Source organism: Carcharodon carcharias, chromosome 10, assembly GCF_017639515.1.
Source record: "Carcharodon carcharias isolate sCarCar2 chromosome 10, sCarCar2.pri, whole genome shotgun sequence".
Lineage (NCBI taxonomy): Eukaryota > Metazoa > Chordata > Chondrichthyes > Lamniformes > Lamnidae > Carcharodon > Carcharodon carcharias.
In genome coordinates, this window is record NC_054476.1 from 56,729,656 (window position 1) to 56,749,113 (window position 19,458).

General features: G+C 40.5%; 1 protein-coding gene across 1 annotated transcript; it reads right to left on the reverse strand.

The window, feature by feature from the left end:
• Position 1: 1 nt before the first annotated feature.
• taldo1 (transaldolase 1) lies at positions 2 to 18,779 on the reverse strand. Its single transcript, XM_041197285.1, has 8 exons — positions 18,517 to 18,779; positions 14,044 to 14,167; positions 10,351 to 10,458; positions 9,281 to 9,412; positions 8,247 to 8,422; positions 6,362 to 6,559; positions 4,641 to 4,786; positions 2 to 208 (listed from the first exon to the last, which is right to left on the reverse strand). Exons 1-8 carry the CDS (start codon positions 18,617 to 18,619, stop codon positions 176 to 178), a joined length of 1,020 nt encoding a protein of 339 aa, XP_041053219.1. The 5' UTR covers positions 18,620 to 18,779; the 3' UTR covers positions 2 to 175.
• Between the last annotated feature and the right edge of the window lie 679 nt (positions 18,780 to 19,458).

A 19,458-nucleotide genomic window follows, 5' to 3' on the forward strand; every position in this document is an offset into this window, starting at 1 on the left:
GTAGGTTTATGCATTTATTAAGAAGAGTTGCACCAGACTGCATAAGCCAACATTAAGTGCTGCTCAATAATGGATACACCAATGATACAACATATGGTGTACCTTTTTACATGGTTGGTCAAAGTGAAAATTAAACCACTTGATTCAAACTGTGCAAATATGCAAGTTGAGGCGCCTAGCATCCATTCTTGACAGTTAAAAGCCGTTCCTGCAAGATAAAAAGAACACAGGTCAAGACATCTCGAAAAGTTAGCTACAACACTTAGGGCAAAACAATCTTGAGCACACATGCCAATCCATTGTACAAGAGCAGCTGCTCATATCATCCTTCCAGAACTTTGAAAACTCTTGTCAGGTAGAACCTGCAGAAACTAGTCCATTCCGACCAGTTTAATCAGTCTTTGTTTATCCCATGTACCATTTTATGGTATTAAGCAGAGTTTAAAATTACACTATTTCAAACTAAACTGCAGTAACTGTTAATTGTAAGTGATTGCATTGTGAAGCAGCTCATTTGAATTAGACATGCCAACAATGTAGCCTTCTTGATTGGTTACTAGGCAGTGCTTCAGGTGAAAGGTTAAGTGCTATTAAGTTTTCCTAGCTGATATGTATTTTGCAAAATTTGTTTAAAAATAGATTACATTTCCCCAGGTGTATTGCAATTAGTTTCCTTCCTCCTCGAGCACTTTCTTGATCTAAAAGAAAGCAAGACAGGTGACAGCTTCCCAGTTGGCAGAAGAGAAGGTTATGGGCCAAAGCTGAAAAAATTTGGCTCCGTAATACTCCTGGGTATTATGACACAACAGTTGGTAAAGGCTGAGTTGTTTAAATCCCAGAGGGAAACTTGAACAACTGTCATATCCTATATTTTCTATTTGAGATGCAGTTCTGAATTCAGGAATAAGACCACCAAGCCTCAGGTTTTTTTTATATATAAAACCAAATTAAACATTTATTCATTTAAGAAATTAAACACAGACACGTCTACAAATTACTACCATAATAACTTTAAACAAATCCCCAAATTAATCACTCCCAGGTAAATCTTCACCAAGGCAACAGTAACCTATAGACTTTAAACTGACACCAGGCAAAGCACATTTGACCTTACAAATTCCAAATGGAGGTTCCTTGCAATTTGGTTCCTTTGCAGTCAGTCATAGGCATACAGGCTGGTTAGATTGTAAATGCCTCTGACTTGCACACAAAACTCCCGTTTATACCTAGCCTCCTCTTTGAATGTAAATTTTCCATTGTATCCTAGGCTTTTAACTTCACATTTTCAAACAATGACATTTTCATCCCACTAATTTTATTAGTAATAAAAACACATTGCTTGGTATTTCCCAGCTAGGTGCAAGATTTTACACATTATTTTTAATGCTTTATTCAACAAATGCAAATGTACTCTTTACCTTCTATCCTTACTTACTGTTTACCCAATTAACACCTCAAACTGCTTTACATCAAAGCACCCGACTAGCTGGCTTTAATCCAATTAAGGCACACAGTTAAACACAGAGAGACTCCACTACAATTCCATTTTAAACAATTTCTAATAATTATAGACATTAATATTTCTTCACAACACTGGGGAACACTGCTACTGACCACTTCTAGCATAGCCCATGCAGCACACCATGCTGGTACAGGCGCTAGTGCTGGCACGCTATGATTGCGCTAGAAGCTTTCACAATAGGTAGACTGATGTCAAAACAGTCAAGCCGATTTGGTGCATATTCCACCAATTTGGACCACCCAGGGCCAGTTAACGCCATGTCTTATACTCCCGGCTAACATGCATTATTAATAAGGCTAGCCATCCAATTTGGCAGGGATGTGCCTTCGACTGTCTTTCACACTTGCAAAGTTTGTGCAAGTAACTTGGCGTTTTCTTGGAATATTTCTGCTGACATCGAACATTAAAGGGAGTGTTGCAGCCCCCTGACAGGGAGGTTGGAGAAGCTCTCTGTACAGAATGCTACCTCCATCTCAGTCAGGAGCAATGCTTGATGCACCTATGTTTCACCAAGGAGGTGATCACTGAACCATGCTACCTCTTTCAAAGGACCCACAGCTACACAGTGGGAGTAAAGACAACACTGTCAGTGGCTGTCAAAGTCACAGATGCGCTCAGCATGTATCCAAGTGTATCCTTCCAGGTACAGAACTATCATTTTCACATTCGCTGCTACTTCAGGAAAGAGACAGAGGCCCTGTATGCCAGTAGAGGGGACTACTTTACCTTCTCTTACCAGAAAGAAACAGGCATGTGGCTTTGTCAAGATAACAGGACTACCAATGGTGCAGAGAGCCATTGACTGCACATAAATGGCTCTGTGGGCCCACGTGTAAACAGTGAGTACAGGAACTGCAAGTGCCAAACTCCACCCATGAGTAGGTCATTTGCAAACATACCCAGAATATATGTCAGTGAATGCTTGTTATCCTGGCAGCAGCCATAATGTTTCCACCTTGAAGCAGTCATTCGCACCATCTTTGAGCTACCATGACAAACCAGAGGCTGGCTACTTGGAGGCAAGGAATACCCCTCTGTGCACAAGGGTAATGACTACTCTTGTCATGTAGCCATAGAAGGGTAATGCAACTACGATGAGGTATCCAAGCTTGTGGTGGTCCTCCACAGCCTTATGAAAGCACAGAACTTGGCACCTGGCATCCTGAGACCACCTCAGGCAGCAGGAAGGGGTAAAACGTAAGGCAGCGACATCCGGGACCCTTTCATTCTGGAATGACTGTCTGTAATTAGCTACCAAAACTCTATTTCCCCCCATCTCTGCCTCCATCTTCCACCATCATCAGCCCACCTTTTAATCCATCCACTACATACAATCACCGTGTTCTCTTGGCCAAGTCTCAAATAAAAACTACCAAAAAAAAATTGTATAATTTTAATTCAACACATCAAGAACTGAACTATTCGCCCTTATGCAACCCCTGCACACCTATCCTTGGCCTCTTCCTCCTAAGCAGTGCTGCCCCAGTAATCCATTGGAGAACAGAGTGCAAGACAGCCACGAGAGCTTGCACGCCACTTTGAGCGTTTAGATCCACAGCCATTAAGGCAGCAATTTGAGCCTGCAAGGCATCAAGCATGGTTCTCATGATCCAAGCCCAAGATTCCACTGCAGCAAAGGTTTTAAGTGGCTTTCACCACTTCTGCAGTGGAAGGTGAGACAGCTGCCACCAGTTGCTGCACCGCAACAGCGTCTGCAACTACTGTCACGGAGCTGGCCACCACTTCCACACTGGGGAAAAAAAAATGGGCTCCAAACTCTGCATTACGTCACACTAGGTGGACCTAGACTCTTCAATGCTCAACAGTGACACGGGCTGTCTGGCAGGCCTGCCAATGCACCAAGCATCTCAGCATGCATGCCCATCAGCCTTCTCCAGTATGACAGTCACAGGAATCCCTGCAACAGAACGTCTGCAGTCCTACTCTCCAGTGAACTGGAACACATGCTGTCCTTTCTCCTGGCCTGCTTGTAGTTCACTTGTGCCCTGTGACTCACCAAGTCTATACTCCCCATGTCCTGTGCCAGTATCTGAGTTGGGAGATTCAATTGTCAGCTAAATTGATGGTGTTTCTTCAGCATCTGATGCATCTTGCCCCACATGATGAGTTTGCCGTGGCTGGCCAAAGTGGCACTTTTTATCCCCCCAGATATCTGGTGGATGGAAATCAGGAGTCCATGGTCACACCATTTACACCTTGCACTTCATGCCAGAGATCTAGGTGAGGGGGAAACTGATTTGAGAAGGGGCAGGACTACCTGCCTCACTCCCTTCTCTCTTGCAGGACAAAGTGACTTATAACAGAAGGAAGCACGTCAGTGATTATGTTTGGGTGACGTATTTGCTAAGCTGAATCACTGGAGATGTACGGAAGCAGAGAGAGAGGCGGGTGTAAAGCTGGCAGCATAAGATGTGGGACAGTGAGTAAGAGCATCTGAATATTAGGCCCAATTGCTAGATATTGCTGATGGGTGAGTGAGGACACTGATATATTGAACAGTGTAAGGGATTGGTGGTGCAGTGAATAGGAAATGCATTCACTGACCTTGACCACATGAGATTAGTGAACCTCTTGAAGCGCTGCTATCAGGTCCTCAGGGCCAGACACTTAGTCCCTGGCCACCTGCTCTCATTCCCTTCTCATGGTTTGCTTAGATGGCCTCCTCCAGAAGACATGCTTCTCCTCCTCCTTTCAACCTCCTGTACAAATGGCTCCAGTGATGCATCAGAAACCCAAGAGTGCTGTCTTGCCCATTGTGCCATCTGGTGTGCTTCTCCTTGCAGCCAATTCCTACAGCTTATGAGTGCATCACACCTTTAAGAGGTGCAGGCTAACAAACACCTGCTGGCTAAGTATACTGCTGGGCCTTCTGAGTATGCAGTCAGTCAGCAGCATATTTGGCACTGGGCTGCATGCTGACATCATTGGATCGAGAAGGCAAGACAAGCTTATACAAAGTGCATATGTCAACAGGATTGAGGATGGTGTAATTGCAAATTGGGATCCTGGAGTCCAAAATCAGAAGCATTCCAATTTTTAGCCCCTAAGCTCTTCTATCTACCTGATATTCAAGCTGTAGACTTTCAAACAAAAATACCTTTAGCATGTTTTCTAGTTTAACAGCATCAGCTGAAAACTTGCGGATCCCATCAGACAGTTTTTCCACAGCCATCTGGTCTTCATTGTGACACCAACGAAAGGTCTGTTCATTCATTTCAACTTTTTGTAGGTCAAGAGCTTGGGCTGCATACAAGTAGAGGAGAACTTTTAGGATTTAGGCCAGTTATTTGCATTTACAGAAGCTGATTCATGAACCTAAACACAAAAGAATTTGTACGCAGAAATTTCAACTTTCACACAGCCATCTGGGTTCATGATTTTACAAGGTTAAGAAAAAGGCATTAAAACTAAACTTTATAACCATCAAGAAGGGCTTAATTACAATAACAACCCTAAACTATAAGACACAGATTTAAAACATTAGTTTAAACTACAGTTGTATTTACTTTTGATTTTGCCCTCCCAGTACTTGGCTTTTTCTTTTGGCAGAGGCTCTCATCACCCATGTTGAAGGTGGAAACAACTAAACTGATCCTGAGCCAGTTTTCCCCAAAGGTCAGTACACCCTCCAACACTCCCATAACAATGTTAATGTCAAAAACAAATGCATGCACCTACATTGAACACTCTCCTGCCCAATAAGCATACTTGTCAAGGAAACAACCTGCCTGCCTCATCCCTGAAGAAAGGTCCAGAGTAAAACTAGTTCAATGCTTGCTAAGGGTGAAAAAACTACCTAGGTTCGTGCACCAAGGGTGGATTTGTTGTGCAAATGAAAATATGCACAATTGGCATAACTGGTCCAGAATTATCCCCAGCTCTTTAATCCCACCTCACCCAAAAACACCTGGTCATGACTTCCTTTGTACAATGCCATAGGAGATCTATCTCTATAAAAATAAAGGGGAGAAAAGATAGAAATTCAGATGCTATGTTGCCAAACAGGAACACTGGATGCCACTCCACAGGAGTTATGGGCCTTAATTAATGTCTGGTTGGGGAGTAATATATCCAAGTTTGCTAATGATACCAAGCTATGTAGAGGACGACACAGTGGCAAAGGAGATATATAGATTGAATGGGCAACAATGTGACAGATGGAGAGAGGTTATTCACTTTGGTAGTAAAAATAGAGAAGCAGAATATTTTGTAAAAGATGTGGGACTTGTAAATGTTGATGTTCAGAGGGACTTGGGTGCTCATACAGGGAATACAAAGTTAGCATGCATTTACAGCAAGCAATTAAAATGACAAATGGCATGTTGGCCTTTACTGCAAGAAGCTTGGAGAAGTCTTTCTACAATTGCATAGGGCTTTGAGACTGTATTCTGGATGTAATCTGCTTTTATATTCCTTGGCAACTTTATTCCCATTCTGTTTTTCCCCCTTTTCAAACAACTTTTTGATGGCACTTTGCTGATTTCTAAAATACTCCCAATTCTCAGGCTTGTTACAATTCTTTGCCACATTATAAACCTCTGTCAATCTAATTCTACCCTTAACTTCCTTAGTAAGCCCCAGATGGATCTTCCTTGCAGAATGGATGTGTCTGTATGTGTATTTTTGTTGAACATTTTGAATTATTTAAATGTTTCCCATCATTTATTTATATATTTACCCACTCAACCTTGGCCAGTTTCCCCCTCATATCTCTGTAATTTGCTTTGTTTAAGATTTTTGTTTGGGACTGGTGAGAGACACAGTTAAGCTTACAAGAGAGTCCAATTCGTTTGATAATGCAGTTGAGAGACATCTTACCTTTGTTAACACTCAAAGCAGCTGTTAGCTTCTCAACGTCCTTGCTAAGTTCTTCCAGCAGTTTTGGAGATATTGTGAGATAGTCACAGCCAGCCAATGCCTTGATTTCACCAGTGTTACGGAAAGATGCTCCCATGACAATAGTCTTATACCCAAACTTCTTGTAATAGTTGTAGATCTTTGTTACACTCTGTACACCTATCGCCAAATCAGGAACATAATTAACATTACAATTGCCAGAAACCGGCAGGTTTAAACCGAGTGACTTTCCCCTTCCTTCTAAAAACAAGAGAGAGATAAGCCTTGTATCAGAAATACCCAGCGTATGGATATTTATGCATCAAAAAATAAATAGAGGAGGGTGAAATGAAGGGGAAAAATAGTTTCTTGCTACAGTCCAATGTCAAATTCATTTATCAGTTCAACCAAAAGCTGAAAAACAAAAGTGAAATATGCTTTAGATGGACAATTCAAAAGAAAAACAAAGATATCAAAAGGTTTGCCAAAAACAAAAGGGAACAGTTTGACTTGTCAAATTCAATCGTTTGGAAATTAGTTAAACAGGCCTATATCGACTCGAAACGTCAACTCTTTTCTTCTCCACTGATGCTGCCAGACCTGCTGAGTTTTTCCAGGTAATTCTGTTTTTGCTATAATGTTTCAGTCGGTCATTACACAGTATTGTATATTTCAGTTCAACAAAACAGCTAGCTGCCAGTTTATCAGCACACTTTCCAGTAAGCTATAGCAAAAAGTCCAAATAAAAGACAGTTTCAAAACACTTCATCCACAATCAGACCCATGTTGGTGCACATTACACAGTATTGCGTCAAAGCACAAGATCTGCAAAGAAAATATGTTTCTATGGGATATGTAATGCACAATACCACGGAATAATCCTAATGTTTTGGCACAGCAGGCTGATTGCCAAGTACTTGGGACAGTGTCACTGAAGAGTGACGCAAATACTGAACATTTCAAGCAGCAAAGGCAGGGCTTCTGATTCATTAACAGCACCTTTAACAGCAAATTATCCAAAGGCACTTCACAAGAGCACAATGAAACATTTGACAACAAGCCACAAAAGAAGGTATGTCAGATGACCTTAAACTTGAACGAGGAAGTAGATTTCAAGGAGTGTCTTAAAAGGAGGAAAAAGAAGTAGAGATGCGAAGAGGTGTAGAGAGGAAATTTCAAAGTTCAGCACCTCTCAGAAGATTGTAGGGCTAGAGGAAGATAGAGATGAGGAGGAGCCAAGCCATGGTGGGATTTGAAAATAAGGGTGAGAATTTCTGAACTGAGGTATTGTTTAACTGGAAGTCAATGTAGATCAGTGAGCACAAGGGTAGATAATGAATGAATCTCGATACAAGTTCGGACATAAGTAGCAGAGTTTTGGACAAGCTTAAGTTTAAGAGGGTGAAAGATAGGAGGTCCACCAGGATTGTACTGGAAGAGTCAAGTCTAAAGATAAAATATATAGAACATAGTTTCAGCAATAAATGAGCTCAGCTGTGGAGTCAGGCTTTAGAGTTGAAAATAGGTTGTTTTAGCGATGGCACACATATGCAGTTGGAAGCTCATGTCTAGTGTCAAATACAACACCAAGGGCGCAACAGTCTGCTTCAGTCTCAGGCAGTTGCCAGCAAGAGGAATAAAGTCAGTGACACGGAACACTATTTCTTAATTTTATATTAAATGACAGTTGCTACAGACAAAACATAGTGATTAAGATCAACTGGAAAGTCCTCCCAAGTAAAAGGAGCTTAAACAATCTATAGCTTCCAGTCAATATAAGGCCACAGCTATACTAATTACAATAATAAGCTAATGTTTGCTATTGTCCTTGGGTTTACTATGGAATTCAATGGCTAGATGAACGTACCTGGGTCCGCTGAAGGTTCGAAGCTTTTCTTATCTGTGTTGGCTACATGCCAGTCCAGAATGCGACCCACAAATGGGGAAATCAGTGTTGCCCCAGCCTCTGCACAGGCAACGGCCTGAGCAAATGAGAAAAGCAGAGTCATGTTGCAGTGGATGCCACACTGTTCTTCAAGGATCCTAAAACAGAGTTATTCACGTTTAACTATGCCTGCTTGAAACAGTGAACTGGTCACAGCAACTCAAGGATGGTGTGTACAACAAGATCAGAAGGGAAGGGATGATAAAAAAGTGTTTGTATGTCAGAAGTGGTTTGTTTTTATTCTGAATATTTAACCAACTACCTAAGAATTGGGCAATTTAGATTTTCAACCGCTTGTGGAAAATAAATCTCCACTATCAGATCAAGCTATAGTAAATATAGTAAATTAATATTAACCAGGAAGGACAGCAGCTGACTAGGCAGTGTTTAAATATAGCTAATATTTATGGTTTATTTGAACCTTGTTAAAATGATATGTTTTGTAGTAATACATTAGGCTAGCTTGCATTCCTGAAGGTCACAGCAAACGTCTATAGGAATATTTAAAATTATGAATGTTGAAATACTGATATCCTTAGGTTGGCAGTCAAATAAAATATATTCAAATTGTTAGTCCAAACCTCTGAACATATTATGTAGATAGACGTGAAAGCTTAGCAGGTGCACAAGCCTTCGACGAGCTGCAGAACTGTTCCAATATCACTGCTCCATTTCTTGTGGTATAAGTTCTCAGGTGAAATCAGGCCAAATGCACGCATAATAATTTCAAAACTGCTCTTTGCAATTCAGCTATCCAAGACATAAACTTCAAGCTGCCATCAGGTACAAAGGACAAGGTATAGAATATCTTCATTTTCACTAGGTTTTGATTAGAAATTGGGAGTATTAAAATAGATTTGGTTGGCCTCCCAAAGGTCAGGTAGATGTACAATACTCATGCCCACTCAATTCATTGACATTTTTAGTCCATCATGTAGCTACAGACCAATACTTACTTCCCAGCCTGGATACCTTCCCATGTGGAAGCAAGTTTGATGAGAATACGGTCCTTGTTGATTCCTGCTTCTTTATACATCTGAATTAGGTGTTGGGCCTTTTTCACCATAGCTTCTTTGTCAAATGACAACCTAACATAGATCAAGAAAGTGAGCAACAGGCACATCCAGGCAATCTAGTTAGTCAATTTCAAACAGGAATGTTTTCTTTTTAATTCTTTCATGGGCTGTGGGTGTTGATAAGGCCAGCATTTTTGTTGCCCATCCTCAATTGCCCTTGAAGGTGCTGGTGAGCCACCTTCTTGAATTACTGCAGTCCATTTGGTGTGGGTACACTGAGTACTTTTAGGGAGTTCCAGATTTTTGACTCAGCGACTGCGATATAGTTCCAAGTCAGGAGTGTGTGGTTTGAAGGAGGATTGGCAAGTTGCTCAGTGCATCTTGTAGATGGCACACACTGCTGCCACTGTGTGCCTGTGGTGATGGGAACAAACATTTAAGATGGTGGATTGGGTGTCAATCAAGCGGGCAGCTTTGGCCTAAATGGTGTCAAGCTTTTTGAGTGTTGTTGGAGGTGCACTCATCCAGGCAACTGGAGGAATATTCCACTCTTGACTGGTGTCTTTTAGATGGCGGACAAGCTTTGGGAAGTCAGGTGGTGAGTTAATCAGCGCAGAATTCCATGATACTCCATTCTCTAAATGCAATTGAACCCAATTTAAAAAACAAAGAGAACATCTAAATTTTTGTTTTCAGATTAGAGGGATGTAAACAGTGGAGTCCTCCCAGGGGTCAAGTGTTGGAACCATTTTCTTACTACATAATGATCTGGACTTGGGTAGAGGAGTCATAGCATCAATTTACAGAAAACACCAGAAGACAGGAAGCATTTTTAAACCATCAAGGAGGTCAGCAAGTGAATTCAGGATACCACAAAATAATGTTAATACATTGTGTAAATGCTTAGGAGAGCATATTTTGAGCAACCCACTAATTCTATTGGACAGATATGCTTTAAAATTGACTACCGGATATTTATCATAAGCCCCTGTTCAATTATCAGTTTTTACCTTGCATCAACTTCAGTAGAAACTCTGCCAGGAATTTTCTTCAAAATTTCCACCCCAAAGTTAATAAACAGCTTGTCTATGACATTGGACATTTGTTCAGTCTCAGATCTGGAAAAAAAAAGATATATTTTAATATATCAAATCATCAAGCATGTACACTGGTACTTTAAACATTTGATTTCAGATACTGAACTTAACTTTTCAGAGGATAATTGAACTTTGTAATCTGGAATCCAATGAACACTTTATATAAGAAAGGAAATCATATAACAGAGGGAGTATCAACATTAGCACCACACACTGTGAAATAATACATACACAAATGAAAAATATACACTTTGTTACAAAGGGTATTAAAAGGGAGACAAAAAAAAACTCAACTCGCTGGCAGCACAGCATTGCCTGCATAAAGTTGCACAGTGTTCAGGGCAAACCTCAGAAAGAAGAGTATAGTCTTCTGCATTGGGTATCCCACACACACTCAGGCTACATATCCCTTGAATGCTGGGATTATGGGTAACATTATTTTAAAAATTTCCTATATAAACATAAAATTCTGGAGACACACAGCTGGCAGCATCTGTCAGAAAAGGTAGGCAAGTCTGGAAGGCAACACCTAGTTGGCAGTCTTATTGACGATAGACCAGATAACACCAAGTGCAGTTCAGCTTCTCTTTAAAAAAAGAGATAATGTAATTTCAGGATACAAAGCATTATATAGAAATAATTCTAGTTGCTCACAGCAAGCCTTCCTATTCAAGATTTTTTCAGGTGCTGCCTTTAAAAACTATACAACTTCAGTGTTAACTAGTTAAAAACACTGCTGGAAAGATTCCTTCCCATCTTCCTTCGTATTTACATAGCAAGAGACAGATGCTGGTATTGAGAAGGATCTCGATGTCCTTATGCATGAATCAAAGGAGGTTAACATGCAGGTACAGCAAGCAATTAGGAAAGCAAATAGTATGTTTGCCTTTATTACAAAGGAATTGGAGTATAAGAGTAGTATTTCTGGAATTATGTAGAGCATTGATTGGACAGACTATATCTGAAGGACTACTATGTACAATTTTGGACTTTCAAAAGAAGGATATACTTGCCTTGGAGGGAGTACAACAAAGGTTCAGTGGACAGATTCCTGGGATGAAAGGCTAGTTCTATGAGGAGAGATTGAATACACTTGGACAACTTTCCCTAGAAGAATTTAAAAGAATGAGAGGCAAGCTAATTGAAATGTATAAAATTCTTATGGGTAATTCTTGATCAGATAAATGCTGTGTGTATGTTTTCACTAGCTGCAAGTCTAGATCGAAGAATCAGTCTCCGAACAAGTGGTCAGCCATTTAGGACTGAGATGAGGACGAATTTCTTCACCCAAAGGGTTGTGAATCTTTAGAATTTTCTCCCCTAGAGAGAAGTGGATGCTCATTTTGTGTACATTCAAGACAGAGATCAATAGATTTTGGGATATTAAGGGATATGGGGATCTCATGAGTAGTGTAGAGAAGTTGAAGATCAGCCATGATCTTAATAGATAGTGGAGCAGGCTCAAATGTTTGAATGGCATTCTACTCCTGTTTCTTATGTTCTTTGTCATAGTGCAAGGAAGGAAACTGAGCCACAATTAAAAGAAAATTTGCTGAAATGAGAATGTGACTATAGTCAGAGCAACGCTACAAATTTGATTAGAAATGTTCATTCGAATAATGTCAAGAATCACAGACGGCTTTGTCAAGTTCAAGGGCAGAGTAATCTTATACATCCTTTAATCAGAACACTGGCTACTGATGCATGAATATTCAATGTAAAGAAGCTACTACAGAATAAACCGATTCAGCTCAAATATTCATGTGTCTGCAACCAGGGCCATGTCAGAACACATGCAATCGTAATTGTTGACTGGAAAAGGAGTGTTTACCATTACCCAAACCCTAGAAATATTCTATTTTCATTAAAGCACAGCTTGATTTTACCCATCATTAAATCTTTAGGTAGTTTCCAGAGGGTAGAGCACCACAATTCTAATCATTAGACCTTAGGAATGCCACTGGAATACGTTAAAGACACTTGCATAAAATGTAAGTAGAAAGTCTTATGGTACTCCACAGGAGTTTCATCAAGCAAAATTTGACACTGAACCATACATATGGAGAAATTAGGACAGATGACCAAAACTTGGTGGAAGGTGTAGGTTCTAAGATGTATCTTAAGAGGGAGGGGCAGGGGTGCTGGTGGGAAGAGAGAGCACATGAGAGATGCTGGTTACTTCAGGGATAGGAGGGGCAAGGAAATGGAAGTATTGGAAAACAATGGTGAGAATTTTAAAATTAAGGTGTTGCTTAACCAAGAGCAAACAGGTCAGCAAGCATTGGGGCGGTGGGCTAACGAGACTTGATTCAAGTTAGAATACTACAACAGAGTTTTGAGTGAACTAAAGTTCATGGACTGGGAGGCTGGCCAGCAGAGCATTGGAATAGTCATGTCTAGAGGTAACAAAGGGTTTAGCAGATGAGTTGAGGCAGGGGACACATTGTTGACGTTGCTGAAAACAAAAAGAATCTAAAAAATAGGAATAGGTAAGGCCATTCAACTCGAGTATGTTCTGTCATTCAATAAGATCATGACCGACCTTCTGTCGCAGCTTCATCTTCCTGCCCATATCCCAACCCTCGACTCTTAGCATCTGAACAGCTTGCAATTGCTGAGTAGCCACAGCCTCAGGGGCAGAGGCTTTCAAAGTTTCACAACCTCTGAGTAAAGAAATTTTTCCTCAGTTCCAAACTGCTGATCCCTTATTCTGAGACAATGACCATAGTTCTACACTCTCCAGGTAAGGAAAATGTCTACCATGTCAAGCCCTTTAGGAGTTTTGAATATTTCAAGGAAGTAGAAAAAGGCAATCTTGAAAATGGCTCAGATACATGGTCAAAAGCTTATCACTGGGTCAGGCTGGTAGTTGCCTGGGAAAGGGATAAAGCAGATGGCTAGTCAACAAAGCTTGTGGTGAGGGCTGAAGGCGATTGCTTCAATCTTCTCAATGTTTAGATGGAGATAATTTCTGCTCATCTAGTACTGGATGTCAGGCAAGCAGTCTGACAATTTAGAGACTGTGGGGGGGATGAAGAGAGATGGTAGCGAGGTAGAGCTGATTCTTGTCAACGTACATGTGGAACCTGACACGTTTTCAGAGAATGTCACAGAACAGCAGCACGTGGATGAGAAGTAAGAGGTATGAAAAGCCATTGCAGATGATTCTCTAGCTATAATTGGATGAATAAGAATGGAACTGAGTGAGTGCAACCCCTCCTAGCTGGAGGGCAAAGGAGAGGTGTTGGAGCAGAATGGTATGGTCAATGTGTCTTAGGGTGAAAAGTTACTTATCTAAATGTATGCTTCTAATACAATATGCACTTGTTTTACAAAAAAGGTAAATCTGTATTCCAACAAAACATGACATCCAAATAGCTTTATTACTACATCATTGTTTGCTTCAAAGTCACTAAACTGAAAGTATGCTAGAAATTCTCTATAAAGTTGGTTTCAAACAGCTAATAATTTTGTTAATTTACTGTGGATCTAATATAAGCAGGGGTTTGTCTACTATTTTGCTTCTTCACATGTTTAGATTATAATTTGTATTAAATAAGCTCTTGCAGTAATTACCACTATGGCTTTAGCTTAAAGATTTCTTACCCGCCAAGGCTCTTTCCATATTCAATGGCATCATCCAGTAACTTTTCATAGGCTGGCATCTGAGCAGCAGCAAGTATGAGTGATGGGTTGGTTGTGGCATCCTGCGGTTTATATGCATCAATAGCTATATATGAAAAGTAACAAATTCAACCATTGGTTATAAATATTATGGTCTATGTAAGAAAGGAAACTAAATTAACAGCAAATGAAGCACACTGGTATCAATAAAGCACTGACAAGAAAGAGGGATACGTTCAGTTTTAGGTTTGTTGTCTATAATTACCCATATTTCTAAAGCCTTGCAGAGGACATGTCTCTGCATATTAATATGTAGATTCTAGCAAGTATTAAGTGAACTATTTTGTAAATTTCACTGGTATCTTAAAAGAAGATTTTTTTTCTTGAACACATCAGGACAGATGCAAGAATGCCAAATTTCAAAGAGAACGACAATCTAGACTGCATTAGAAAAGGGGTGCTGATTGGTTGAGACATTGCCACAGCAAACGCACCAGGGAGCTATCGTTCCCTGCATGCTTTTGTTTATTCAAAGAAGGTGCAATATCTGGACAAATTCCCTGCATATGAATAAATAAAGTGAAGCTACATTTATTCATATGCAGGGAATTTGTCCAGATATTGCATCTTCTTTGAATAAAGCATGCAGGGGACAACAGCTCCCTGGTGCGTTTACTGTGGCAAGTTTTTTTATTTAGAGGAAATGCATGCTTTCACTTCCATTTGCCTTATGGGGTCCATTTGAAAATTCTGTTTGTCTTGTACTCCAATTTGTAAAAAAAGACGATGCCCTTTCTATAAGTAAGTTTTCAGCTAATCAAGAGCTAAGGTATACATATTCAGACATAGCCAGTAACATTATTATTGGAAAAAATATTTCCTCAGTGGTATTGGTTGTCAGAGTCGAATTTAACAAAAGCAAACTGCCTCTATTTTTTTTTTAAATGAAGTGCACTCGTGTTTTGTTTTTGTTATCTGCCCATTGCACAGGATATATATCTAGATAATATTACAATAAAACCTTATTCAGGTATTTGTAATAATTTTGAAATCATTGCTTCCTGCAAAGTCAAAGTGACTAAGCAGTTTGTGTCCTGCCCACACTTTGAACAATAATGTGTGGCCAAGTTTTTCATGGAATGCAGAAGCAGTTCAAATTACAGCAAGCCATGTACAAATGCAGAAATCTATAGTTTTGTTTCTTCTTGTGTTTGGGTACAGTTGCACAGTTTATTTTCTATAACTGGAATACCATTTATCAAAATTAGTTTATTTCCTCCCTTTCCCCACTCTCCAGGTTTCACTATTCTCCTCTTCCTTTTACCAGGAGTGCTCACTAAAACCAGATCCAAGAGCATTGGCATCCTCCGAAACCTTGCCAGGTGGGCAATATAAGCTAGGCTCAATAGTGATATTAGGCATCAGAACCCAGAGTTGATCCACTCCTGTCCTCACCCCAACATCCATTTCTAGCAAGGAGCTATTAGATAGCAAATCAGAAGGGAATACACTGCCCAGTTTTTCCTCCATCCCAATAAAAGGAGTACATTTCAATCATGCCTGCTATTGCCCAGCTGTCATCAGCTAGAACAGAATTGGAACATGAATCCTCATCTATTTCTGTTATGCACTGAATGTTTTGGATGAGTTTATTCAAGAACTAACATTCGTTCTTCAAAAATAGAGCAGCACAAATTTAAGTTTTCCTGTTCAAAATGATCCAGTATTAGGAAATCAGAGGCTCTTGATTTATGTAACTAAGACAAAAAACACAACGTACTTTGGGCACTATTGTACTCAATTCTCATTACGGAGCAAGTATCAATCCCTTACAGATTCTGGAAACAAGTCACTGTTAAATTTGAAGATGCTGGATGCACAAGATATATTTTTCATAAGTTGCTACACATCAATAAAGTTAGAACTTAAAACTCAATTGACAAAGAATCAATACCCTGATTAAAACCAGATTTGAGCACTGGGTAGACAGGACCAAGTGGTCATTGTGACTAATCCTTGACAAGTGCACATCTTCAGTGTTTCAGACTATAACGCCTTTCAGTAAATAAAAAAGCTGTTTGACCTGCTGAGTAATTCCAGAATTTTCTATTTTTGTTAGAAGGCCAAAGTTTAATTTACTTAGTTGGGTGGGTCAGGGGGGTGCAAGTGGAAATAGTAATAGGATAGTTATGGAAATAAGAATGATGCTTCTCAAAGGCTTATATAATGATTTTATTCACAAGGCAGTCAATATAATTTAACTCAACATTCAATTGCAACATAGGTTATAGTTCTGTTGAAAGGTCATGAGGACTCGAAAGGTCAATTCTTTTCTTCTCCGCCAATGCTGCCAGACCTGCTGAGTTTTTCCAGGTAATTCTGTTTTTGTTATAGGTTTAAGTTGATTCAGCCAAAACATGCAAGTTGTTATTGGGTTTTTCAGCTTTACATATAGTACGTAGACTATAAGCTGCCCCGATCATACACAGCAGATTTAATGAGACAGTCATGTTCATCATTAGTAATTCAGTGCATGGGTACAGGGAAAAAAAATGATTGAATATTATGAAATGGCTGTATTGTGTCATAGTGCCGTATAGCCTTTAAGGGTGCAACAAAACTCAACTCAATGTGCATTCAAGCATTCACTGACCAAATTCTCTTTCCCAAGAGAAACACAAACAGCAGCAGCAATGAAGCCCCTGCTCATTTTGCTGCATTGACATTAATAGTTACTGTTTTACAGAAAGTAGTTACCCTACTTTCAAGCAGACCGGTATCGTAGCAATATTATCTTTTGTTCAATGATGCATTATCTAGCTGGTTGGGCAACACCCACTGACCATGTGAATAATTCACATTACTGACCCAGTATTTATTGAAACACTGCAGAATGGTATATGAAACATTAGTTCATTACAAATGTCCTGGCCACCATTTAACCCTCAAGCAACAACCAAAACATGCTTTCTAGTTTTAGGACCTCAGTGTGAACAAATCAGCATTTGATCATGTCAAGTGGTTAAACTTAAAAATTAATTAATATTCTGTCAAGCGCTTCAGGATACCGAATATATAAAACACAATAAATTCACGATCTTTATTTGACTATGGTGAACATTATAGCCAAGTCTGTTCTTGTAATGACATTTGCTGCAGTGTACACGGGACAATAGCTGACAGTAACTACATTACATTGCCTCCTGCTATATTCTCTCTTTTAAATTGGGAAGGATGTGTGGTAACAATTCAGGCAGATCAGGTCTACATGATGAAATAGTAATTGAGTATTATAAAAACCAGCGCCCCTTTCAGGAATTAGGCCACATCCTTCCTTCTCCACAACATCAGGAAACAAAATATTGAGTGATGCCATATCACTTGCGCCTTACCGAATCTCTCAAATAGAATGGGCAAGTCACACACATTTGAACCAAGAATTGTGAACTTTGGCTCAAAAGCATCGCAGACATGACAGGCAAAATGGCCTCTTTCTGTACTGTACCCATTCTGTGCATTAACTACTTTAACATACCTATAAATTTTATCATTTAAGCCCATATCAGGGAGTCTTACAGACAAGCATGAAACTGCCTGAGGAACAGGACAGATTTAGTGGCTTCAATCTTCCCGTGTGTTGAAAAAAAAGTCTTGCATTTATATAGCACCTTTCATGAACATCAGATGTCTCAAAGCACTTCAGTCATTAAATAGTTTTGAAGCGTATTTGCTGTTGTAATTCTGGAAACACAGAAGTCAATTTACACACAACTCTCACAAACCACAACGTGATAACGACCAGGCAATCTGTTTTATTAATGATTAGGGATAAACATAAAGGGATAACTCCCCAGCTCTTGGTCAAATTAGTGCCATGGGATCCTCTACGTTCACTGGAAGGAGCAGACAGGGCCTCAACTTAACATCTGATCTGAAAAACCTCCAAAATTGTCACTCACAATTTTAGTGTTCAGCTCTCTGAAGTGGGACCTGAGTTGACTCACAAGACGATAAATACTACTAACTGGGCCACAGGTGACTGGAGAAAATTGCAGCTCATCCCAAGACTGGATGTCAGAGAAGCAGGCTGACAAGAGTCAGGGTGAGAAAAGGGGGGGTGGGTGGTGGTGCGGACAGATAAAGCCAGCGATTTGGGGAGGGGGTGTGAGTGGGAAGAGAGACCACCCAGACAATTCCTGGTCTATGAAGGTCTGAGATTTACCTTGTCTGATAAGCTTGATGAGTAAACAACAGCTCACAATGCAGAGCTGATTAAAGGTGATGACCCGCTTCCTTGTATTGCCATCTTTATACTGTGGCTCTGATCAGCAATCTCACCCCCAACCAACAACCAGGCCGGGATAAAGGAGCAGCTCGGGGGCGGCGGGAGCAGGATGTTGCCATGGTGCTTACCCCCACCCCCATCATCACCACCCCCTCCCTTCCCCTCCTCACCGTTGAAGTCCCCGGTGTCCGCCACCACCACCGTGAACTCCTTCAACTGTTCCAACACCGACGCCATCTTCTGCCGTTTGACTGTGGAGTCGCACTCTGCCATGCTGTGAGCAAGGGGCGGGAGCCGGTTTTATCAGGAGGGCGGAGCAGCTCGGCAGGGGTTTGGGGAGGGGAGGTCTGGAAACAACCAATGCAGCCCCAGTCAACGAGATCACCCCGAAAGCAAACGGCTGAACTGACCACCGCGGATTAACCAATAGCGAGCCACCAGGAAGGAGGCGCTGGCCAATCATCGGCAACTAGCCGGAAGAATGCTCCCGCTGCAGCCAACCAAGTGCTTTCAGTTGGTAGGTGAACAGCCAATGAAATTCCGCTTTTAGTTCTTCCAATCAACATCAAAAGTTGCAGCAGCGTATCCAATAAGATTACCCAACGAATACGCCAATCGCAGTTCCCTATTATATAAAGTGGCCTACATAAACAAGGATATAGGAACAAGCGATGAGGTTTAATTTCTTCATCGCAGCAGGAAAAAGTGAAATACTGCAGATGATGGAAACTTGAAATGAAAATAGGAAATGTTGGAAATATTTGACGTCTGTGCAAAGAGAGACAGAGTTATCATCTGAGGCCAAGCAATGTCGCAATTTGAAAATTCCCATCCTTGTTTTTAAATCCCCATGACATCAATGCAATCTTCTTCACTCCATAACTCTCATAAGCGTATCGAGCATCCCTCATTTTGTTCGCTCCACTAGGGCTGCTTCAGATGCCTGAACACTAAACTGTCGAATACTCCCCTAAATCCCTCCACTTCCATACCTAAAATAAAAACGAAAAATGCTGGAAAAACCCAGCAGGTCTGGCAACATCTGTAAAGAGAGAAACAGAGTCCTGTATCTTCTTCGGAACCTCACTCCTGTACCTCACTTTCCTCATTTA